This window comes from Acanthopagrus latus, chromosome 19 (genome assembly GCF_904848185.1).
Source record: "Acanthopagrus latus isolate v.2019 chromosome 19, fAcaLat1.1, whole genome shotgun sequence".
Lineage (NCBI taxonomy): Eukaryota > Metazoa > Chordata > Actinopteri > Spariformes > Sparidae > Acanthopagrus > Acanthopagrus latus.
Window position 1 is genome coordinate 16,720,859 of NC_051057.1, and position 26,186 is coordinate 16,747,044.

The following is a 26,186-nucleotide window of genomic DNA, read 5'->3' on the forward strand; positions in this document are numbered from 1 at the left end:
ATTGGGCTTTATTGGTACTGCTGTAAACAGAGCGAGAAGTGCAAAAAAGCACAACAAGTAGAGCAGAGAAAAGAAGAAATACTGGATGATCACACGTACACGAGGTTAATAGATTACGTACGCTATATCATAATTGCAATGTTTCAGTGTTTTTATGTAACTGAATGTCATCCAACAGGTGGATTATTACAATTTTTGTCAAATTATCCAACATAAAGCAAACATTTTTATGGCTTGTTACCAGTTCACTGTGGGATTGCCTTTACTTTGTCAGTCCCGCTCCTTGCTATTCTCAATTCCTTTTCTTTATTCTGCATGACTCATTACTATAAATGAGTCTCATGGGGATAAACAATGGTTGACTGATTGATTGATGATATTTATCTCATTCCTGGGCGACAGAGTGAGCAGCAGAGTGGATACTGACCGGGACTGTGGTCGGCGTGAGGTCCAGCTCCCGGTGTCTCAGTCCATCGGCCGATCCTCCAATCAAAGTCGTCATCGGCGTCCTGAGTGAGCTGGCAGCTCTCCTCCCACTCGGATTCGTCCATGTTGAAACTACAAGCGCCTGGCAAGCCGAAGATGTGCTCTGCGAGGGGGAGAGAGATGAAAGAAACGAGGAGTTCAAAGTTTTTATTGCTCCACAATGAGAGGGATCCATTCCACCGGTTCCGGGGAAAACCCATTTCTCATTTCCACTCACCACAGTCCATCTCATCCGATTCATCAGCGCAGTCGGCCTTGCTGTCACACACCAGGTGGGACTCGATGCAGTGGCCACTGCGACACACAAAGTCTGTGACCGCGGGACAGCTGACCGGCTCGACAATATCTAAAACACACACACACACACACACACACACACCTCAGAAGAGATTTGAGGGACATGCAATTATGAGCAATTTAATCTTTTTTTTTTTTGGACAGGAAACCATGTTCCCCTCTTCCTTCAGATGGATCTGGGAAAATGCTGCAATGAACAACTGTGTCCCATTAAAGCCTTCCTGTCCTGTGTAGAGAAGACGGTAAACAAAAGCAGACGACGGCGCTGTCAGAGAACTCAAAGCCTCATTTCTGCAGCTCCGCCTTGTTTGAGACAGGCCAGGGAGGAAGGAAAAGAGATCAGGTGGAGCGCAGACGGCACGTATAACTGCATTATGTGTGTGTGTGTGTGTGTGTATGTGTGTGTGTGTGCGCTCTGGTAAACTTCAAAGGTCGGGGACATTAAGCGATGACTGAAACGAGGAGAGAGCGGAGCGTCGTTTCCAGGAGGTCAGCCGGGTTAAAACCATCACCGGATCAGCCGAAGTCTTCGCGTGCCTTTTTAAGTTGATGGAAGTTGTGCATCAGTGTCATTTCGTTTAGGACGGACATCTCCGCCTGTATTTACGTCTCCCTGTGTAAGAATGTTTGTATATTTATGTGTCAGGCTGAGCCAGGAAACATCCCACATGGTGTCCAGCCTTGTGCCAGGTCCCGTTTAATGCGAAACATCTGCCTCCGACGTCAACATCAAACGGCGTCCGTCAGCGACGGGTCATCGCACAGAGAATCAGACTCTCTCCTCAAACACACACCCTCTCCCTCTCTCTCTCTCTCTCTCTCTCTCTCTCTCTCTCTCTCTCTCCCTCTCTCTCTCTCTCCCTCTCTCTCTCTCCCTCTCTCTCGTTCTCTCGTTCTCTCTGCTCACATTCTGAGCGTGCCAGTGGCAGAATCAATTTCACAGCCCAAACTATCAGTTAAAAAGATCATAAAATAATTTCACAGCGTATCTATAACTTGCTTGCGAAGATGATTCGAAGTGTATTTGATAAAAAAAAAAAAGGAAAGAGGGACAGAGGAGAGCGGGGGAGAGGTCTGGTGTTGTTTAATTCACATTATGTAATATCTGTCTGAAAGGTTCAGATCCATTTTCACGCCACGCTTACTGATGTTCACCTGAATAAGTAATCATAGTGAGGAGAAACCCTGGATTTAAAGGGGATTACATCGATTGTAAGCGTATTTCTTTGACCATTCGTCCTTGCATTCACAAAAACAGTCAATTTACGGGTTCAGTAATCTTCAAAGACGAGTTTAAATATGAAACTTACAGAAAAGTTAGATATGAAAGACTGAACATTTCTTGTAACTATCCAAAGTTTAGTGAAGTTGCCTTAAAATCAAAGAAGCGGGACGTTAGATTTGCCCTGCCACTCTGCACCTCCACATATGAGCTTGTTGAATACCAGCGGCTCTGTGATTACTTTGCCAGGTGGTGAGGTTTTTGGCTTTAAAAACAATTTTCCACTCCAGTGCTCGATTTGGGAACAATGAAAATTCAAGACGTGTCCCATCTTCCCCATACCCACTACATTTTCAACACCTCCTTGATTAAAGCGCCGCAAGGTGTGGGACTGAGTCACTGTTTGGGCATTTCCTCGCAGCTGTGGGTGTCGAAAGAAAGTTTAGATTCCGCAATACCCGACAAATGGACCAGTTTGACTCTCTGTTAAACTCATTTATCCACTGTTTTTCTTTTTTGAGAGAGCTGGATGACAAGATGGACAACTCTCATATCTGTGCAGCAATGAAGAAGCTACAGCCAGTGGGCGTTAGCCTAGCTTAGCTCAGAGACAGAAAACAGGAAGCCAAGATAAGATAAACCATGTAATAAGAAAGGTTTTCAATGTGCTCTTGAGCATATTTTTGAACAGAGCCGTGCTAGCAGGTTCCTCAGCTCGACACAAGTGTTTTTGACTCCAAGACAAAGGCTTTACAAAAAACCCAGTCTGCTCTGATTGGTCAGCTCTCACAAGCCTGAGCATGCAGCTCTATGTTTCTACCTTGGCTCTCCCGCTGAAGGCAATGACTGTCTATTTTTTACTTCACGACCTTACAGAAATCCTGATGATTGGTTTGAAGCCTGGATACGGGCTGCGTGCATTAGTCGGTACATTAGTCGGTGGATGGAGCATTTTGATATTGTCACAGTATCCATGTATAAAGGACCTTGACCTGCTTTGTTAAAAAAAAGATACATGAAAACATCACAAAACATCATATACTGAAAAAAAAACATTTAAGATCACTAAATCTAGGATCTGCATCATATTGTACTCATTCATAAATACCACCTACCTACAGTTTTTAACCTTAACATATGTTATGTTAAAGAGAAATAAAACGACTTCTGTATCTGTCTCTTTATCTGAATTCACACCAAAAGTAAACTGGGTCCATTCTGGACTGAGACCCATCCTCCAACCAAGTTTCATGGAAATCCAGTCAGTAGTTTTTGTGTAATCCTGCTGACAAACCAACCAAACTACAAAAGAAGGGTGAAAACATGGTGGAGGTAATACCACATCTGAGGGAAGCTGTTATGTGGGAATTAAAAATTGTACGACTGAGTTTACCTGAGAAACAGTCGTAGTGTGATTTAGTTTTCTGACTATTTTTGTCGGTCGTTGTCACTTGTGTATATTTTTCATTTCAGTCCAAAGACACAACACGCACACTTCATACAAAATGTGCGCGCTGTTAACACCACCTACTTGGGGAACAGTCTACGAACTCCAGGTCGTCCAAGGCGGCTCCTCCGCTCACGTCCCTCGAGCGGATCCCCTCAAATATCACCTCGAAGTTCCTCAGCTTCCTCAGGGGGATCTCCGCACGGTTCCAGTAGTTCCCTTGATGCCCTGTTTTGTTCCACACCTCCCGCAACTCGTTCTCCGTCTGCGGGGAAGAGCAGCGTTGACAAAAAAATAAAATGCCATTTCTGCTCTCCACATCAACTCTAATATCATCGGCAAGAGTATCAAATCGGATTCAAAGCTGCGGCAGCGATTGTTGGTCAGAAACATATACATCAAACTTTAAGTTTCAATTGAGCCACAAATCAAGAGAAGAAGAGCTCGAAGTTAAAATGAGGTGAAATTCACTTTTGGCATGAGTGCTACTGCTGAGATCCATCTAAGGGGAGTCATTAAAGTCTCATTAGCATAACATTGTAGTAATAAGTTCCCCTGCCTTGGGACCTGCTATTGAGAATGAAAGCGTGCTCTCCCTGAGTTATGGTAATGGGCTCTCTCTCATGCCACATGTGGAACGTATTAAAAGACAGACCGATGTGTATTCCTCTGTAAGTCCTCTCCGTCTTTTCCCATGGTACGAGCCGGGCACTAAATCATGTCTAATACAGCTCTGAAACAACGGATGAGACTTTGAGAGGGGTTTAATGTATGATTGTGTTACGAGACGGCCTCTTTTTGTAATGTCATGTCAGGCGCACGAATGGGACATTTACAAAGTCGTATCGCATCGTATTAAAGATGACGCTGTTTTGACTCGAGGACGCCAGGAAGCAGGGCAGAGCTGGTGGTGAGGGCGGAAGAAATGGTTACTTGTAAAGTTAACTCTTCTTCCATGTCCTTTATTAAATTTTAACAACAGCATGGAGGTTGCATATATAAATCTATCAAGGATCATTGAATTTGAGACCATTCAGACAAATCCTTTTCAAAAAGAAAGGATAAAAGGGAATAAAGGAAGATTGATTTGAGTGCAAACTGTGACACTAATATCATCCTTTCTGCAGCACTGGCTTCAGTCAACAGTAGAGCAGATTTACAAAAGCATGAAACAAAGCATAAGACTAAACAAAAAGCATAAAAGGATTAGACTGGTGATATTTTACATTACTCTAAAAATGACTTGATCCTTCTAAAACCCATGTATCCAAAGCCTGATAGATCTTATTCCTCTGTGCCAAAAACTATTAAAATAAGATAATGAGACTCTTACACTGATTTTGGAGTCGATCCAACATGCGTGATCCTGCAGCTGTAAACATGCAGCTGTGTGCCAAATGTGTATTAATCCACAGCTGAAAATGGGCCTCAACATAATGCACTAATTTACTGGATTTCATTTACATCATGGAAATCATTTCACTGACTGTTATGGGCTTCACAGAAAGTCGAGGAAGGTTTAAAGTTTTTAAGTCACATTATAATCTGTTTACACATGGGCTATACATGTAAATTGCCTCCCATGATACCTTCAAGGTTGGAATTAAGGGGCCTGAGTACCACCAACAGGGTAAGGAAGTCAGAAAGTGCTGAAAGAAGAGCTAGAAAGTTGTCGACTCTGAGCGGTTTTCATGGGATTTGACAGTGAGAGAAATGTAGAATATTTCTGTCCTTGATGTGTCACACGCGTCTTTTAACAATTGGGCAATCCAGAGGAGATGATATGGATTCAGACGTCTTTGCATCTAAATTACATCCATCTTGTGTCACGCCTGAGGAGATTGTAGTGATTGTTAATATCAACTTCAGCGTCGGGTCAACATGGAGAGGCCCTGCCTAGTTAAACCACGGACTGTTTAATGGAGGAAAGAAGAGATTTAACAACCCGTTCTCCCGACGTTCATGAGTGTGATATCAAGACCGGTGTAACTCTGCAATAATTCATGATGGATTCCTCGACCTCGGGGTCCTTTTAAAGGTGACTGCAGGTCTATAACGTCACATCATTAATTCAGTTTCAGGACAGTGTCATGGTGAGAATCAATCTCAGACGTTCTGCACGATGCAGATGAACAGGTAAAAACAGGGAATTCTCCAGGTACGTACGGCATCAAACTTACTGTACTTGAAGTCGTGGCCAGAGGCTCGACTGCAGTAAAAGAGACCTGGTCTGATGTACTCAAAACCAGAGGACAAGCAATGTCACATCCTACTCCGCAGTTTGAAAGCCTATTAAAATGCACCCTTGGGTGAGGCATGCACAGCCTGTCTCCTCTGCTTTACGCCAGTGGAGCCCTGGCTTGAAATAATCTTGTTACTGCGAGAGTAGAGCGCAGATTAATAGGCAGCGTTACAGCAGGACTTATCCAGATTTATGTCATGGACTAAAGGCTCGATCCATAAAAGAAGCCTCGGAGCGACTGACGAGTGCATGATACTGGCATACATGGCTCACGCTTGATGTCTGGGTGGTATTTATTCCATCTGTGCGATGGTTCGCTTCCGGAGCTCGCAGTCAAGACAATGCGACCATAACTTCAGTTTGCCCATAGTGAGGAGCGGATATACATTTTCATCATGTCCTTTATATTTTCCCCTGGTGACAGTCAAGAGGCCGACAAAGGAGGAAGAAAGTTATAATCATAACAAAATGCTTGTTTTACAGTAAATGTTAAACCCCCCTACGTCTTAACCGCATCCTGAATGTTCCACTGAGCTGGAATCCAATTTGTATTCATGGATTTTTTTTTTTGTTTGTTTTATGGAGCTGCTGGCAGCTGTCTCTCTCTCCGTCGACTCACCTTCAATTTTCAGAGTGCAACCACTTTTTTTTCTGCTCAGTCGCTGCTTAGTTAAGGAACGTGACAACACTCAGGTGATGAAATACACCAAGAAAATCAAGAACACGTCCCGTTATTATCTTAGTCATGTGATATTCTGTGGGGCTAGAACATCCCGTCTTTGGCTGACTGACAGGTGTTTATCAGCCACTTAGTACATTTATGCAAGGTACAAGTTTGAAGTAGTTGTACTTTCAATTTTCTGCTATCCTATATTTTCATTGTCCATCAAAATTCATGTCAAAGTCCAAGGTAAGTTTCTAAAGTTTTCAACAAATTAATCATGAATTTAATTTTATAGTCCCAACCTTTGTGATCACCACACGCAGTCTAAAAGAGTTTTACTACGAGAACAAGAAGAGGCACATTTGCCGTTTCAAGCTTTCTGTTTCATTTTAAAACAATCCCTGGCTCCTGACACCCCAGCTTGCTCCTGATAATAGTCTTAAAGTTCAAACTGAGACAGCATGAAACACCAAATATGCCTCTTTTGCTCTGGGAGTGACTCTCATAAAAACACCAGGTGGATCTCCTTTCATCACATGCAGAGTCAGATACATCAAATAACACATCATCAGACTGCACATTATGCAGACATCGCACGCAAGCGGGTTTCTAAAAATCGTCTGCCGCACCACCCTCCTGGTTCGCTGCCAGACCCTCCCTGCCTGCCTGCCTGCCTCCGTCCAGTCCTCGCCTGCATGTTCAGTCCACCTGCTGCTGAGAACAGTTATCAGCAAGATGAGTAACGACTCTTCTTCAGTTCACAGGGCCGCTGATATAAACAGAAGAAGGCTGTCGAGCGCCTCGTGGACTTCACAGAGGGGAACACTCGCCAGGTAAATATAATCCCCTCCCTCCCACTCTGTGACTCTGCTGCCCACCGAAAGTCTCCGGAGTCATTACCATAACTGCCTTTGTTCTTCAATCAACCTTTAAAGACGGCTCACACTGTGTTGACACTGTGATTTCTCGCAGAGTGTGTGAGAGAGAGTGTGTGTGTGTGTGTGTGTGTGTTTCATGTTTGTATTCATGTAGCTGATTTGACTCAAGGCAGCGCCGGGGCTATAAAGACGCTATAATGTTGTAAATTACACCACAAAGCAATAATCTTTGAGTGCTAACGACTTTGAACCTTCTAGGTCATACATGCACTTAACATCATTTATGTGTCATGGGAGACTACGGGGACATAAAGCTGAACCGAGGCACACACACGAGATCAGACAACACACGCACACACACCCAAAGTCGATGCCTGGAGTTATATACGCCGACCTCTGAACTCACCGCCCTCCGTCTGCGTCTGACTGATTCCGCCAACCTCATTTTCATGTCGATAGCTCACCTTCCTTTAAAAGGCCAAACTTTACATTTTCCATGTAAAACAGTCTGCATGCATTCATCATCCGCCGCCTCTCACAGAGTCACACAATCAATCAAATAGCCAGTGGGGTTGACTGAGAGACTGGGAAAAATCCCGCGATTTGAATTTCTAAGAGCGGCGCAATCCTGTCTGCTTCAGGCTCGAATGTGAAATCAATAGAACAGTGAGGAGGAGGAGTAATTAAATTCATGTACATGTACATCCACAGGTATGTGAGCTGTATATGAGACGCGGCACTAATGAACATTCGCAGGAAAAGTCTACCAAAGGGGCTCTGTGAACTCCTGTGCTGTGCAGGAAGCCGGTCGTAAACTATGCTGGTCTGGTCACCTGTAGACCACTTTGAACTGTTTATTTGTCTCTTCATTGCATTTGTTGAAAGTGAGAAAAATACAGACTTACCCTTTAATTCATAATTCAGTTTAAGGTACAGATGGAGGTTTTACTTACTGAAACATGAGTCAGATTTTCTCTCCTGAAAACAGTCCCTGCATGAACCCTTTTTACATTTTGGCTGCTGCAGCCTCAAACGGTGTCAGTGTCATTTCTGTGAGAGTAATGATATGCAAATTGCGCGAGGTGGGACATTACCTCTCGCTGTTTGTGAAATTTACATGATAACTCGCTGACCTGTTTTTCCAAAAAGGCATAAAGCAGTTTCTGCGGCGCACACAAGGACGCGCTAACAGTCGCCCGCACGTGCTCCGCATTTTCCTGAGAGGAAATCTGCACAATCACACACACCCTCGGAAGAAATGAAACCCACCCCTGCACCTTGACCTTGAGTATGTCGTACTCGACAGAGTTGAACGAGAGCACGCGGACCACAGGATGGAGGCAGGGTAAATCACAGCAGAATTTCAATGCTAGCAAAGCTGCGGGCGGGAAATCTTAATCCCTCAAAGTCAACCATGCATGCACAAACTAGATGGCTGAGTGCCTAACAAGCAAGAAGCCTTGAGGACTGGCAGCCAGATGGTGGGGTGGGGGGGCTCTGTGGGCCGAGGTGTGACCGCCATCACTCACCTCCGCCCCTCATCGATCAAAAGCACAACAGAGTGATTGACAGCCTCACCTCCCTTTTTTACCAAATTACAGAGACCACCAGACTGCAGCGCTAACATGACAAGATTACTGTCTACATTAACATGATTTAACATAATCAGGCTTCATTTCTAAATGAGAGCGAGCATATCTCTCTCTCTCTCTCTCTCGGTAGAGAGTGGCGGAGGGGGTTCATCATCATCATCATCATCTCTTAGCATAGCAAAGAGTTAGAGATGGTTTACCTTAATCAGCAGGCGGATTGTTCCTGTGGCCATGTGGGAAATGTAGTACCAGAAGGAGAGCTTGCAGATGGCGCTCGACTCTTTCAACACAGAGCTCCTGAGATGAGCTTTGTCGCCTTTGAGTCCAACCGGTGTCGCTTCCAGGTAGACAAAGTGACCTGAGGGGAGGAGACAGAATAGACGTGATGGAGGAGAGGAGCAGCGAGGAGGCAGAGAGCAAAGATTTTTGTGCGGCCACCCCTCGCAGCCACTGACCAGTCACACCAAGGTCATGAGCAGCGTGGTTCGGCGGGCGAGGGGTCAAGGAGTAACTTCTGACACATCCCAAAATATCTCACTGCCACAATATTTCTACCAAAGTCGTGTAGATGGATTTTCTTCAACAATGCCGGTGGCTCATCAATGATGACTTCCACAATCCCACGTTACTTATGTCTTTTGTTTTGTTTTGTTTGAGACAAATTACATACTGTGCCTTTAACTCAAAAGACTCACAGGAAACAAGATGCACGTGCCATCATAGCAGTTATAACTAACAGTTAAAGCAAGTTCTTCAGCAGATCATTTTTAAGTTTTTGCAGGTGAGCAATGGAACAAAAAGGAGTCTTAAGGATTATAACTTTCAGATGCTCCGTTAGAGCCTTTTGTATGTAAATGTGCACGTGTTTATTTATTCATGTGTACCGCCTCGCACCAAGTGCATTCTATAATGGGATCACAGCCCGGAGAGTCCTGCATCAATCACCTGAAGGCTCACCTGCTGTACATTCACACACTGAGAAGTAGCTCATTGATTTTGCTACTGAAGTGGCCAAAGCATGAATTAAACATTGTGGAGAGCTACCGCAGCATTTCAGGTTTCACAGGTGGACATTTTAAAGCCAGCTCGGTTTCTGATTATACAAAACCAGCCACAAGTGCAGGCGCACCTGTTCAAAATGTTTGATTATACGATGGAAACTCAAAGAGGAGGCTAGAACAGTACGGAGCGCGCCTTTTAATGAGAAACCTAGAGTTAACAACGCTTTCACGACTTACTGGACTGTCACATACCAGTTTCATCCATCAGCGTGTGATCATACGGAGGCCGTAATCTTTTAATAGATCCCGTCCCCAGCGTCCAATCAAAATTATCCGCCCGAGAGCTCTTCCAGCCACAGCAACCGCTCTCAAAGGAGCAGGAAGTGCCACAATCCCTTTCATCAGTGCCATCGCCACAGTCATCTGTGAAGTCGCAGCTCTGCCCCGGAGTGAAACACCGGCCATTTTCACAAGGCAGGAAGCCTGAAGGACAGGAGCCTGGAAAACAAGACACACACACACACACACACATTAAATATCACTCTAACTCCTCGTGTTTGTTTCCCCGACATGTTTTACAGTGATAACATAAGGAAATCATTTCTTTATGTTGCAACCTTGTTTCTCAGTTTCGTTTTTTCAATTTTGTGTTGTGCTGTGCTTACTGTATAATCTGGTTGGGCTGAGGCATGACAACCACTTAGGCCTCTGAAACGGTCATGTTTTGGCTCAAAATACCTGGTTTTGTTGGCGTCTCGTGAAAAATATCCAGTGGTTTCACACTAACAAACATTGAAACACCATCTTGACCAGCAGCCTATCCAGCTGTGCCTCAACCAGTCTCCCCTCCACCTCCTGACATCGCAGTCAGCTCATAATCATTTCAGGTGACCGTTATACGACATTTAATGTAAAACTGAACTGGGAGCTTCTTACTAACAAAGTGCGAGTGGTATCTTCTTCCCTAAGTGTCTGCAACTAAGCAAATAAGCATCGTTCCAGAACTGTCACACTATTCCTTTAAGGCTTGGAAATTGCAATAGATACTGTTTTTTTTTTCTTTTTTTCAGTAGAGCATCTACTGTGTGCTTCACTGGATTTAACAGCACCAAAGAGGTCACTATTAGCTTCAGATCATAAGAAGTCAACTCAAGAGTGGGGAGACCATCTGCATGTAGCATCAGGGTCTCTTTAAGAAGCTTAAGAGGACAAAGGCGCATGGGGCTATAAGCCCAAATCAGTGTATAATGGGGTGGCGGTGCTGGAGGGGGGCTGGAATCTGCTTCTTTTCGGGCGCCAGGCATTCCAGCAGGGTCAGTGCTCAGCTTTGGGGAGCGTTAGAGAGGGAGGTGAGGCATGATGAGGAGGGGTGGTCCCTGTAAGTAAAAGAGAGAAAGGGGTATAAGTCCCTCCTAATCCTTTGTTCCTCTTCAGATGCGCAGGACCAGAAGCAATGTGCCCCAACAAAGGCACATAGGAAGCCAGGAAGCCACGGCTCCCGACTGTGAAGCCCGGCTGCCTCGCCACCTGATGGGAGCAGGTCCCGAAGCTGTACGTGGATGAAAGAGGCTAATTATATCTCTTTACGCATGCAGTTCTTCAGCTGCTACTGTGCGAGTGTAGGCTCATTCATTAGTCCTCATTAATTCCACGACATATCTTGTTACATGGATAATTCGGGGCTCTGCATTGCTGTTTGCAATGTGACCTTCACACCAGGGTGTCACACTGTACTTGTACAGTATGTCAGCCACCCTGGTGCAAAGATACAGCTCCAGATCCACATTACAACTTCTTTAATTAAAGGTCTGACTGATAATGTAAAGCAAGTTATCCTGTATTCCACTACATTGCCTTTTTTTCTGATATCTGACGTGTTTCTATTTCATTAACATCAGAATTCCTCCTGTTCTCTTTAATCGTCCATGAATGAAACTGAAGCTTTGCTGTTTACCTGCTGCATTTCACCTCCGCTTCTTCAACATACAAGGTAATTTATTCATCATTCTACAACAGAGGTTGGCGCAGCAAAATTAATGTTTGCAAACTAATCTGGCTGAGGGTGAATGTAAACAGCTCAGACAAGACGGTAATAATGTCTATCAAAAGTTCCACATCGGGGAAAACACTGTCTGTCAACTTTGACAGTGTGTGAGCACTGAGCATCGATGTTACAAAACACAGAGTCCACGTCTCCGGGTCCCGCTGTAGTCCTGCGTTCTGTCGGCTCAGAACGCGGTCCACCCGTCGAGTGCAACAGCTTGATCGGCGATGTTGCGGTGGAGAAATCAGTCTCTGATTTCACAGTGTTTGGCCGGCCCACTCTGTCAATTTCCTCTTCCTTTTGACTGCACATTAGCCGGGAGCAGCCTCAAACCAAGCTGGATTAACATGGCTTTTATTCTGACTCTCCTCCCCCCGGGGCGGTCCAGCTGGTCAGGTTTTACTGTGGGCTGTGATGGTCTAGAGGTCCGCTGCTCTGACTCCAAAACACCTGCTTTCTTCTCTAATGATAATCTAATGACAGCATTGGTGCCATAAGTAGTATCTGCTCATCTTCATACGCCTCTGTTGCATAATATTCCATTTACAGAGATGGCACTGAAACCACATTTCTCTTGCGGCATGTCTGATAAGTTGACCTCATACACAGAAAGTGCTTTGTGATCAGATCATGTCAAATTCACAGCCGTCAGATTGAAGATTAAATTGAAATTATGAGCTCAGAGACCACAGATGATAAGAGGAGGACAGAGAAGTGGACTAGTAGGTGTGCTGGCTTCATGTATCTGTTAGAGTAATGGCTTTTTGTCATTCTGATATACACTGAGTGGCCTCTTTATTAGGCACAAGATTTTTTTTTTTTAACAATCCAAGTGATGTTAGATGTTTCAGCATTGGGGTTATAGTGAGCAAGGATTGATCGATGTGTTTTTAAATCACTGGCTCTGGTGGTGACTGCAGAGTTATCATGGTTAGCATGCTAACCAGCTAGCCCCAGCAGGACCCCAGGACTAGCTACACAGCTAACTGAGCTAACTACGTAACAGCAGTTACAGTTAGCAGGTGGTCTGGTGATATGCTGACAGCTTTAGAGATGACTTCAACAGGTGGCCAATTCTTACATATTGCTCCTTTAACTTTGACCTCACATAAACAGATTGTACGGATGTGGTTCATAAAGCCGGTGGCTTTCTCCAGACATGAAAAGAAGAAGGAACAAGACAGTTTTTGTGGTGGACTGAAAAACTTATTTTGCCATTTGAAGCCTTTATTAATGATCGTCATGAGCTCGACTCGGCTCCCCAGTTCTCTCATCACGTTCATTATTTATTAGGTAAAGAGTCCATTTAATAACATCTGACAGAGCTCCAGCAGGGAATGGAAAGATGTTAAATTGGGACTCGGCAGTGTCTAAAATGATTGCTGGATGTTATTTTTCTATTCCGTGCGGTTGGCAAACACACATAGAGTACATAGTAGTGTCGGAATGTGCTGAGCCCATGTTGCAGGTATTGGCCTACGATGTCTTGTTAAATCCAATATAAAATGCCTGGGCATTAAAAAAAAACAAAAAAAAAACACCACATACTCCACCACTCCATCATATAATGTGTTATAGAATGAGGAAAATAGCCCTGAGGGGGTTCGGTATATAATTACACTTCCTGCTGTCTTTGGTCTCATCAGTATTACTGCACATTCTCTGCAGCCTGCAGCAGCTAAGACTCTTCATCTCGTTTTAATGGCAGATGATCCTCAATTCACTGTCAGGGCAGCGGTGTCACTCCCTGTCTTAACCTCGAAGAAACACTCCTCTCCGTCTCTATTCTCCAGATCCGCTGCCCTTTTTCATTTCCATCCAGCTTTATTTGCTCGGCTTCTACCTGTTCTGAAAGAGTTACTGTCATGTTTTGAAAAGAAAAAAAAAATAACGCTTCTTCTGCCCTTTCACTGCGGCATTATGTTCTGTGTTTTTTTTCTCAGCCTAGTAGCTCTACACACCTGAATCCTCACGACAGATGCTGCCGGCTCCTTCGCTTCAGCTAATCGTTCTCAGTTTACATATTCATATAAGCGTCTTTGTGCTGGAGCACTCACTTTGAGTCAGTCATTTAGTTCAGTCATTAAGTGTAGCTAAATGCATAAAACACAGCTGGCATCAAAAGCAAATTATATGCACATTTTTAATCAATTGGCGACATCTATTAATAATATTGAATGTACTATTTAAACACATCACAAGGATGTTTTAACTGATTACAAACAGTCCAAATCTTGTTGAGAGTTTGGATATTTCTGTATGATTATTATAGTTATTTTTGGTGCCTTTCACCAGGTCAGGTTCAGTCTTATCTGGGTTGGATAAGTCATAAAATTCAAACGTATTTTCTATTTCCATTTTCTATTTTTCGAGGGCCGTAGTTTATAAATAAAAAATAAAAAGGTACCTCAATACCACTTTACCTTTGTGAGAAAATGCATTAGGACAACTTGTTCTGGCAGCCTTTGGTTTCAACATGCTGCTCTGGACAGAAATAACACTCGAGTATTGGTGGAGGCAGCGCGCAGACCCCGAGAGCGTCAGATGATAAACTGCTGGTGAGATGCTAAATGTAACTGCCTTAAAAACGAAGCAAAATCAGCGCACAAAGCTACGTTACATCTCAGCGAGGCCGAACTGCTTTACAGCTCTTTAGTGGCTGATCAGCAGCCTGACCCTGCGGGAGTCGAGGTGTTGACTGCGAGCACGAGTATTGACAAATGCAAGGAGACGGTGAGACAGTGACATAAGTTAAAGAAAGACACGTCCGTAAGGAAACTCTTCACTACACATCTGAAGAGAAGCCTCCGTCTCAAAATGACAAGGAGAGTGATGAAGGAGGCCTCACAGCTTCACAGTTTCATCCCTCCATGAGCACAGACAATCCAGAAAGACTCCCGTCTCACCGGCATCCAATACAAGTGAAAGGCAATAAATTTAATAGGCCAATTATAGCCACAGTAACACCAGCAATAAATCAGCTCTTGTTCTTTTCTCTCGCCTCTTAAAGGGGTTCACTCGTAAAGAAGGAAAGGGATGCAGAGCCACATCTAACAGATGAATAGTTCCCAAGTATGAGATAAAGATAATGATGGGGTTTTATTCGGGCTCAGGCGGACAGTGACAAATGCTGTACTGAAGTGTTTTCTTCAGGAGTTATCAGAAAGTGTTCCTAATGTTTGCCTCACATTCCAAAAATACTGCATATTGACTGTGCTTTTTCATCATATCTCAATATGATTCAGGCGGGAACGGGATGAAAATGAGCAGCTCAGATGTGAAAAACAGAGAATATGATTATTGTTCAAGTCAAAATCATAATTTCATAACTTTTAACATTAAAGAAAGAAACTTCCTTTGTGGGAAATTGAGGATTAAAATAGTTTAACACTCATATAAATTGTACATTTTCGAAAGATGTGAACGATTCAGGTTTTGGTCATGCCGTGCGGTGAAGGCCAGCTGAGTTTAATCTTGTTTTCTTTATAAATATTGACTCACTTTCCGAAACTTTGAAAAATGTAATCCTCCAAATGAAGACGAGGTTTAATATACCAGCAGCCAATAATACTCTGATTGCTCATATCAGCACACTATTACACTGGAAGTCATCAAAAGTGCAATTATCTACATTTTAGTACAGCAATATCTCTCCAAAGTCAGGGAAATAATCTAATTTGGCGCTTGGGACAGCCAAGCTCATTTCGCCCTGTCAGTCATTTTGAAATATTTTCACGCAGGAGATCAGCCCCTGAGGGGAAACAGTTGCAGGTTTTTACTGAAGGAAAGAGGGAGGCTGCAGTCCCAGCTACTTCTTTCAGGCACAATAATAGAACCAATATGTTCGAGCTACACCCCGGCCTTCATCAGAGCTCCAGTCTTCGAAAGAAACATACTGGAGGTTTATTACTGCTCCACAACAAAGAGCCAGGGTTTTTACTGTAGCTCTTGTTTCACAAGGACAGTGTCTTGTTAAACCTCCCTCTTTGTCTCCTGGACTTAACTACCACTGTGAAATTTTGGACTTCTAACAATATTGTATTGAAGCTGTCAGAGGTGTTTCAGTGAGTCTCATTCCCAGAGTCAACACTAGTTTCTGATCCAGCTTTCTGAGGCTCCAGAGGAGAAGCATAACCCAACAGCAGGCAACAGTCGATGAGTGTGGTGTGTTCACTGGGGAAACAACAATTCACAATCCCCAGTCCCAGCACCACTGCTAAGCATGCTAAGAAGAAGTTGGAAAATAAGATTCTTCCACGCGGGCCAATCACAGTTGTTTAACCCACGTCACTGTGACATGCAATTACATTTCTGAGGAGGCTCCGGCATCGATACAGCGCAGATGCATTAATCAAGCTTGAGTATATAAATATCAAAGAAGAAAAAGGAGAGTACCTGCAGGAGGTGGAGGAGTGTCCTCTACTCCAGCAGAGGAGGCAAGCAGGCACCCTGGAGAGAAAGTGATGTCATCCAGGCAGATGTCACCCTTTGGACTTCGGCCCACTTTGCCCTCAAACATGACCTCGAAGTCCCCGGTGTCACTCAGCGGGATCTCCTTCATCTGCCAGTAGTTGCCCTGATCTCCCGTCACGTTCAGAAGGCGATGAAGGCTTCCTTTGCTTTTCCTGAACACACTGAGGGTCCCGATGCCGTCTCCGGACATGTGGAGGTAGAAACGCATCTGGACCAAGGACGTACAGCAAAACTAGTTTGGAATTGTGTACAGGTGTGATTTTTCTAACTTGTCCTGCACTGGAAACACTACACAGAAATATAATGTCTTCTTTGGCTGCAGCTGCTTTCTTTTCCATTAAGTTTTTCCACTTCTCCTTTCTCCTGGATAAGCATTTCTCCTCGGGGCAGAATATGAAACCGAAAGAAATACCAAAAGTATGTGCACACAAAGGTAATTAAGTTTAAATCCTGTCACAAGATCAATGCACTTTTTCCTTTCACTCGTCTTCTTTATTAAAGCTCGGAGAGAAATTGTCTCCTTCCATCACCCGACACTGAGGCGGTGCTACGGTTTTATGTGTTTTCTCTCCAAATGGAGGCCTGTTCACGAGCTGCAGTGGCACAACGACACCCTCCATCTCAGGAGGGAGATTGCCCGTCCCCCTCTCCCTCTCCCTCTTCCCCCTGCGCAGCCCTCCCTTCAGTTTAATTGGTGCCTTCTTGCTGACTGCATGATTGATTGACAGGTCAGGAGTGGGATAAGACAGAGACGACACGGAGCAAACCGCACAGTCAATCAAGACATCCATCCTGGGAGAGCATCGGGCTGACAGCTGCACACACACACACACACACACACACACACACACACACACACACACACACACACACACACACACTACAAACTGCCGAGCACATACACAAAGTTCGGTTTTCATTTGCAAAGGTAAGTACATGAACGGCTGAGTCAGAGATGGTCATATTTTAAACGTCCATTTCTGAAAGCGTTTTTAATAATGTAATTACTGCAAACTGTCAAATGAGAGAATTGACATCACTCACGTGTCAGTCCACTAAACTGGAAGTGACAACCAGGAGGTGCTTAGAATAGCTTAGCATAACGAGAGGAAAAATGGGGATGCCAGGTGCACCGTATGGTTTGCTAACGTCTCCATGTGATCTGCCACACACACTACAAAATAATTAATAAGTTCATTAGTGAGCTCTCTATCTTTTTTTTTTTTTTTGGGGGGACAGCCAGGGCAGCTGTTTTCCCCTTTTCAGGATGTTAAGCTAAGCTAAGCTAAACTCCTCCTGCTTATAGCTTTATATTTAGCAAATGTACATTAAAGTAGTATCGCATTTCTCATCTAACTTTTTGGAAGGCAGTCAAGAACTGTATTTCCAAAATGATCAGGATAAAACTTTAAAGGCTCTATCTTATCCCTGACACAAAGCGGTGTCATTGCTAGTTTCAGACCGACACAGTCAACGTTGCCCAGCGACCGTATTGTGCAATTAGCAGTTGTGCCTGTGCCTACCTGGTTGGTCTTAAATTGAGGTGTGGTTAGGCTTTACATATATATAATATAAACTATGAATATCAATTAGACCTGAGAAGTATCTTCAGCATGTACCTGTAGTTAAAATATGTCATGCAGAGACAGATTGAAACATAGTTCATCGTGGAAATGGAACAAACTGCAGGATGCTTTCAAATGAGATTTGCAAAGTACATTTCAGCATTCATTCAAGGGAAGCTAGAGAAGCGCTGAATTTTTATTACATATTTTATTGTCTTTAATTAATTCCATCATCTCTGACTCTGACTGCAGTTTTTTCAGGTTTTACTGCTATATGTTAATTTAAGCCTGGAAAAATGACCTTTGTTCTCAGGGAGGCATCACTGCAAAGATAAACTGTCAATATATTGATTTTGTTCTTAAAATCACATGTAAAACAGTGGTATTATGCTAATGCTAACCTCCACCTCACCTTGCACTGTGAGCTCCTGCGACTCAGTAAAGGTCCTGTTATGCGGGCGGTGTCTCCGGCTGCCTGTGGGAAGGAGCTCTCCAGGTAGAGGTAGTGCCCCGAGGGGTCCCTCAGGGTGTGGTCACTCGATGGCCCTGCGCCAACTGTGGGAGTGCTGCCCGCTTTTATAAGCCAATCAACATCATCCTGTCGGCTCTGACGCCAGGAACAGAGGTCGAACTCAAAACTGCAGCGCACGCTGAAGCCCTCTGAAAGACAGCAATAAAAAAAGAAAATCGATCCAGGCTGTCTAATTATCTGAGAATTAATCTTCCTTTAGGGTGTCATCGGTAACACATTAGAGGAGGCCTCACTGCAGATGTAGGGGTCCTCGTCAGAGTTGTCCCCGCAGTGGTTGATGAAGTCACACAGGTTGTCCTGAGGGATGCAGTAGCCGTTAGCGCAGGCGTACTGCTCAGGTGTGCACGGCTGGTCTGAAGGAAGAGGAGGGGAGCAGTGCAGGAAGCTGACATCATCGATCACCAAGTCGCCCATGTAGCTGATCCCTCGCTTCGCCCTGAACACCACCTGACAGAGAACAACAAACCCACACCCACTTACCCTGTCTGTCATATGAACATAATCACGGCTTTAGACACCAGTTGATGCTTAATATCATCAGACAGGCACTAAAGTAAAGAGCTCTGATGAGTGACGCTAGTCTTGGGGCAGTCGTTGATGAAGTGGAGGAAGAGAGGGAAAAGAGCACTTCAGCTGATTGGATGATCAGTGCAGATCTGAGCCTGTCTGCTCTGACAAAGGTTAATGAAAATGTCTAAAGGCCGTGGTATTTATTCAAAGGGACGACTGCTCTCAAGCCATCAGGGCTGACACTTGATCTCTGCCTCTGTGTGGCCACGCTGACCTGGAACGGTCTCAGCAACCAGACGCCATGAAGGGATTGCAGCTCTGATTACTGTCACACTCACAAGACTCATTAGATTGAATTAGACTCAATCAATTCGTCACTGACCAAGTCTGCGTGTCCAATTTAGCCTGCCGTGACTAATATTAGGCCAATTACACTGACGAGTTTGGTCGTCTGAGACGCTGTCCTTCACTCAGACTCAATGTCAATAATCTGAATCGCACACCTCTGAAAAAGTGAACATCATGTCAAAAGTTAACTCACGTACATCCCAACACGTAAAGAGACAAGTTTGATAGTTGAGACAAGTAAGTTTGCTGTTCATGCTGCAGTTATTGTCTTCGTCTCAGATACTTCTGGTGATAATTCTGCCAATAAAAGCAGCAGGTGGTTCCTTGATGATAAAACAAGTCATGATAAGCGCTGTAAAATGTTTTATGCTTCTCGATAAGTCAATCCTGACTCATTCAAGAAGTTGTTTAAACATTTCGGACATAAAAAAAATTATCTCCACAACAGATTGAATCCTTTCTTAGCGTGTGACAATCAGGCGATAACAAAGTCAGTCATTAGCAATGGAGCAGGTAGCTCAGGTCCTTCTACAGAACCACACAGCATGAGGACATAATCAGCTAACTAAGATATATGATTGTCACTGTCATGTCATCGTATATGAACAAGGACTGTCTTTAAAAATCTTGTCCTGAGTAATCTGATGAGTTATTTGGACATTAGAAAAAGGTATTTTAAAAGATGAAGTTTGGAGAAAACGTGGAATCGAACTGAAAAAACCGTGTGAAAGTTTTTGTGGGGAGCTAATAACGTTCAAGAACATCACGTTTGCTGGAGTATCACCGACTACACAAGAGGGTGTGATATGAGCCGTTTTATTGCCCTGAATCTGGTTATATAACATATTTGAAAGTATTCCTCAGTGATAAAAAAAACAAAATAATTTACAGACCTGAAAGTTGTCTGACAATCCCAAAAACACTTCTCCTCTCCTCCATTTGTTGCCTTGGTTACCGCTCTGAGACCAAACCTCATGAGAGACATTTCCGCGTTTCAAAAGCACCTACAAATCACCATGAAAACAACAGATATGAGTTTGGTGATATAAAACGTTTCACAGAGATTTTACCCTTCCACGAGGGGAAAGTTTTCTTAAATCTTCTTACCTGCAGCGATCCGACTGTGAAGCCGCTCATGTAGTACCAGAAGACCAGAGTGCACTGTGGCCCGGTGGACGAGATGACGGGTGTCTGGAGGTCGGTGGTTTGACCGTAGCCACCGTTTGAACTGTCCGCATACATGTACCAACCCTCTGGGCTGCCCCTGTCAGAGGAAAGACAGAAAGTACAGATCAAGACCATCATTATGTCCCCCAGCGGTGACTTTTAGCAATAGTTGAGAGTTTGCATCATTATTGGATCATTGGACTGTCTTTCTTGTACATAAGTGACCCTTTATGAAACATGACTGTCTAAGGAAGGCCTCCAGACAGTGACCGCTTTGATGCTGCAACACCTTTTTCTCCTCAGAGTACTGGTGTATGTTTTGAAAGATGGTGCTGAAGTTTTTGCAGCACATTCCTAGTCTTTTCTTAATGAATTTTACTAAGTTGAACACATCCTGCTCTCTTTTCACACATGTTTTAAAATTTACGCAATACAAGTGTACAGTTATCCCTTTAAGTTTCATTCTCATTGCATGTTCACACTTGTGAAAGTTTCATGTCGGACCAGTGATTGTCTCCCAAACTAGTGTAGCTTCTGTTGTTTATTTGGTGAAAGATTGACTGAGCATTAAGCTCTTTTACAACAACGCTCTCACTTCACATACATATTGGCTAGACGCTACAAATAAGGTTGTAACCATAGTAACAACAATAATTAAAACAGTGCTAAAGTTGTTCGTATCTGGCTATCGTCAACATGTCATTTCAAAATTGAGAAAAAAAAGATTACAGTTTTGATTGAGGGGTCATGATTGTGATTAAAAAAAGGCTTTGTTATTATCATTTCTGGGCCAGTCCGCCCTCCCCTGCCTCCCCTTGTTGATACTCATCATGTCTGTTCTCTATAAACTGCCAATCACAAAAGCTGCCCACCAACAATAACACGAGTGCTGCTGAAATTGCTCCTCCAGACCTCATCCGTGTCCTCGCACTCTCAGCCCCCGTGACTCTATCTGCTCCAACCCCTCTCTGCTCCTGCTGTATTAAATTCCCATAAGAGGTGTGGCTCCACTTGGGGTGAAATAAGTAACAGCTTCCCCTCTCCATTTCATTCTGCCCGCCTTATCGATTGAGAAGCCAGTCAAGGCTGCTGCAGGCGTAAGGCAGGAGAGTTTCAGGCAGAGGTGATGAAAGAAAGATAGTGTCAGTAGTTCTGGCCGAGGAGGGGAAATTACTGAAATATAGTGGTCAAAGTGCACCGCCATTTTCTGCTCTCACTGTCCACTCAATAAAACACAGATAAGGACAATGAGGTCACTTTCCGTTACGGATGGGCCAGGCTCGCTCAGCTCACAGTCGGGTTTTTTTTCTCTAAATATCGTGGCTTTCAGTGAAGTAAAGACAAAATGCATAAAAGAGAGAATAAAAACAGATCTTTACTAATTTGACATGACTTGCTACTTTCCACCTCTTCTGGAAATGTCATCCCTATTATGTACTCTCGTAATCTCCTCCTCCTTTGTGATAATTTCAGTGACAGAGGCATGATTTTTATATTTTGAGGTGATCAAATGTGAGTCATTTCATCATCAATCTTTCAACATAATCACAAACAGACTAGATGTCGTGAAACTACGGTTCTGCAAAACCACTGAAAAATAAAAAATTGACATTCCTTTGAATTCAATTATCAGTTTTTCTTTTCAGCCTTTCTCTGCTGTCATGGTCTGGTTAGGTTAAGGCTCAGAAAAATCTTGGTTAGGGTTAATAAAACCTCATATTTTGTAACTGTTTTAACCTGTGGTTAGCAGGAATGTTAACTGTTAACATTTCATCCTGTCACCTGGGCTGAAATCTTTCTGTATATAAAACGTTTAAAAAAATTATATTATAATTACATCATAAAACATTTATTCGACCAACAGTCTAAAACCCAAATATATTTAATTCACTAGCATCAAAGGCCTCGTATCTTGAGAAGGTTAATTCGGAGTATATTTGCTATTTTTGTTAATCAACTAATTACTTAATTGACTTGTTGTGTTAGCTCTAAAGTTTTTGCTGTGACACACATCGTTTGCAGGGACTCACATGGTGTGGTCGTTGACAGGACGGTGGTACTGCTCTCCGTCATGAATGCTCTCCCCTTGGTCAGCCGACCAGCGAAATGTGTGGGTCGGTACCAGAGAGGGGTAGGCGCCCAACCAACCACAAGTGTCACCGCCTTCGAAATCACATTGCTCCTTCGCTGGGAAAAGATAAAAAAAGAACAGAGATGTTGGAAGGAGAAAAGAGAGAGTTTTCTTTGTAGAGATTCTGAGAGAAGATAAATGTTTTACCACAGCTTAATTCATCCGAGCCGTCAGAACAATCCCGTCTGAAGTCACACACTTTGTGGTTGGCGACACACTCCCCATGTGCCGCACACACAAACTGTCCATCAGGGCAGCTGTGGGGCTGGACTGTGGGCGCTGGGGGGGTCACTGTAGGGGTTGTGGTGTTCGGTGTGGAGAGCTCTCCTGAAACAAGGGATGGTACGATAAGGTAGAAATTTAAATTAACCTGTGAAGAACTAGCCTCTGTTTTGTGTCTCTGCTCTTTAACAGAGTGTATCTCTGCAACTACAAGGTCTACTTGAATAATCAAGGTATCATAATAAAGGGAATACTTTAAATATTGTTCAGATGTGTAAGTCACTTTGTTACATGTCACTGGGTTTGAGTAAACTAAGTTGGCACATAGCATAAATGAAAGATTTTTTAAAAAAAAGAGAAAATGTTATGATGAATATCACTGAGGGATGATGCTGCCACAACTCCGAATGTCTAGCAAACCATAGCAACACGTCTGAGTCCTACCTCTGCCAACTTCAGGCTAATAAACTGGATCAGAACAAAATTAGAGAGGTTTTAGTACAGAGTGCTAAGGCTGACTCTCCAAATGTGCCATTTATATTTACCAAACTATATACGTATTTCACTTCAATGTTACCATAGGTGCTCAAAAAATAACCCAATCGGGCTCCGCTCAGGCTTAACAGGTTAAAGAAGACAGGGGAACAATAAAATTCCCCTAAAAAGTTCATACATTTTTTCATTGCCTAATCATTCACCTTCGTACGGCTCGCAGTTCAGAAAGGAAAGGTCATCGATGGCAATGTCCCCATTAAAATCATCTCCGACTGTACCTTCAATCAAAACCTGGCAAAAAGGGAAAATGCAGGTTAACACAATAAAATATCAGTTTAGACAGTGCAAGAACCAGCTAAAGTGGCTACTAGCTATTGGCTAACCAGTTTCATACAGGTCAGCAGGTAACATTTGTGTTGTCAGTTGGCTCAGCTAGCTATTAGCAATCTAATGATGAACTTCAAATTTCTAACCTAAATAACTAGACAGAAAAAAGAAACCAGAGCAGACAAGAGGAGACTGAATACTGGACTGGTAGCCAAAAAATATGAATCAAATTTAATGCTAACGGTGCCTCATCTCTGTTGTAAGTAGCTAACTGTTAGCTAACAGGTTACAGTTAGCTCTAGTAGCTTCAACAAGCCAAAGCTGTGTGTCTGCTAGCTTGTTTTGATGTTATGTTATTATGCCAGTTAGCAAGCATGCAGAATAGCATATTACTGGAAATAAGAATTGAGTCCCTAAAGCTATCAAAACCTCCATTAGCTGTTGCCATTTCATGCAGTTTGAGTGTATTTTGCTTCGTTCCAAAGCAGCAGATCGTTAGCTAAAGGATTATTGCTTCAGATTACTTGTGTCTGCAGCCTGCGGGTTTGTTGACTTTGTGTCACAGCAAAGGAGCGGAACGTAATTTGGAGTTATTGAAGTAAGGGAGTCTGATATTAGCTTTCAGAGAAGGCGACTCAAAAACCCAAAAATAAGGATATGTTTTGTGCTGATAATGTTGTGACTGTAGGAATCATCAGGCACTGAATGGGCACATCTAATAAGCAAAGAAAGCCTGTTAAATGTTTATTTGAAGCGCTATCTGGAAGAGGCAGCATGTGAGTGTTTACCAAAGGTTTCAGAATGTCACATTAGCATGATTCAAGCGGCAGAGTTTAGCAAACACGTTGTGAAATATTTTTCAATAATCAGCCATTTCAACTTGCCGCCTTGGCAAACACAGAGTCTGGGAAACAATTTAATTAGCTTTAACGCTGCAGAGCTCATTGTTGCTTTCTCCGTGTGTTTTCTCGAGTTGTGCTAAGCTGAGACAGTGTTGTTCTGCTTTCTTATATATGTGTGTGTACATCATTTTGTGGCAGCATGCCACTGTGGGAGCAAATAGCTCATCCTGAACCTGAATTTAATTCATCAATGTCTCCTCTTTGTTCCCTTATGACCCTTTCTGCAGTCAATTAACTTGACAAACAGAGCTCCTGCTTTCAATGCCATAATGAAGGAAAAGTCTTTAACTGCCTGTCAAGTTATACTCATTCAAGAGTAGTGACAAGGGAACATCCATCTTGAGGGATCGATGTCAAGCAGCGGAGCTATTAAAGAGATGTTCGTTGTGCGTCGCGGTGGTGCACTCTTAAATACAGACTGTCTGCTTCACTGGGTTCATTGTTTCCGGACAGGGAACTGTGTTGTGTGTCTCGCGTGTTACAGAAGGGGACTGAATCCAAGTCATTCAGAGAGTGATGTGATGTGAAGCATCGTCATGATACAAGGCTGAAAGTAATTAAGTACTTTTTTTTTTCGTTGCAACCACGTAAAGATATTTGTGTTTGCACATTTCCATTTTGTGATAAATTTTAGCTCTACTTGACTACATTGGAAAGGGAAGTACTGGGCTTTTAATCAGTTACACTAATTTGACAGTGAGAAGTTAGTTTGCAGATAAAGATTTTACAAACAAACCACAGCCAGCCTTTTAAAAATGTGAACCTTACTACTCTACAGTATCCTAGCAAATGTTGGGCATGCAGAAACATTGTTTCCCTGGCCAAGAATGGTCCCCATTCGACGCCAAATCTTCAACGTGGTTATGAAGCAGAAGGCCAGATGGTACTTGTAACGCAGTGTCTCCTCCATGGTTTAATGAATACATAGGATGTGAATTAACTGGAACGGCTAAACCATAATCTGGCTTTCTGCCCATTGCTGAGCGAGAAAAAAACCTGATGACAGAAAGAGTCTCAGTGAGTCCCTTGCTGTAAAGCACCCTGTAGCATTATATTACCTGGAAAGGCTTGACGCTGCTGAGGTAAAGCGTCTTCCTGTGCCACATGTTTCCTTGGTCTCCATATCGCACCCACACCATGTACCCACGGCCCGTCGCTGAGGTCCTGAGGTAAACTGCCAGGCAGAACACATGGGAGCCGAACATGTGGTAATGGAAGCGGAAAGCACAGCGTTGGTGGTTCTTGGACAGGTCGTTGCTGCGCTGATGGGTGGGTTTGAAGACTCGACTGAGCAACACAGCCGTGTCCTTGAACTCCTGGGGCACGGAGGACTCAATGTAGAGGTAGTGGCCGTAGCTGGTGCCCAGAGTGTGGTCCTTCCAGGGCCCGGTGTTGAAGGAGGGAGTGGGGCCTTGGGTGCGGGTCCAGTCGAACACATCTCCTCCACTCTGTTCCTGTGTCCAGCTACACAGCCCGTGTTCGAAGTTACACTGCAGCTCTGGAGCTGTGAGACATGACAGGAGATCGATCCAAGGTATGAGGTATTTTAGCAAAGTTCTGAACTCATTTAATACTTTTTTTCACATATACAGAAGCCAGAAGCATGCAAATCACGTAAACAGAAGTTCAGCGGAGCTCCTC

At 43.6% G+C, this 26,186-nt stretch overlaps 1 protein-coding gene across 2 annotated transcripts in view; it reads right to left on the reverse strand.

Moving 5' to 3' along the window:
- malrd1 (MAM and LDL receptor class A domain containing 1) overlaps nucleotides 1–26,186 on the reverse strand; it is a 50,203-nt gene that overhangs the window by 12,555 nt on the left and 11,462 nt on the right. For both annotated transcript variants that reach the window (XM_037078609.1, XM_037078610.1), the window contains exons 10-23: nucleotides 25,604–26,049; nucleotides 23,520–23,607; nucleotides 22,747–22,926; nucleotides 22,499–22,655; nucleotides 20,409–20,565; nucleotides 20,195–20,305; nucleotides 18,677–18,890; nucleotides 18,324–18,571; nucleotides 16,269–16,554; nucleotides 10,082–10,327; nucleotides 9,029–9,186; nucleotides 3,537–3,717; nucleotides 704–832; nucleotides 428–589 (exon numbers count right to left, since the gene is read on the reverse strand). In XM_037078609.1, coding sequence (XP_036934504.1) covers nucleotides 428–589; nucleotides 704–832; nucleotides 3,537–3,717; nucleotides 9,029–9,186; nucleotides 10,082–10,327; nucleotides 16,269–16,554; nucleotides 18,324–18,571; nucleotides 18,677–18,890; nucleotides 20,195–20,305; nucleotides 20,409–20,565; nucleotides 22,499–22,655; nucleotides 22,747–22,926; nucleotides 23,520–23,607; nucleotides 25,604–26,049 — 2,763 coding nt within the window. The remainder of the gene's footprint in view (nucleotides 1–427; nucleotides 590–703; nucleotides 833–3,536; nucleotides 3,718–9,028; nucleotides 9,187–10,081; nucleotides 10,328–16,268; nucleotides 16,555–18,323; nucleotides 18,572–18,676; nucleotides 18,891–20,194; nucleotides 20,306–20,408; nucleotides 20,566–22,498; nucleotides 22,656–22,746; nucleotides 22,927–23,519; nucleotides 23,608–25,603; nucleotides 26,050–26,186) is intronic.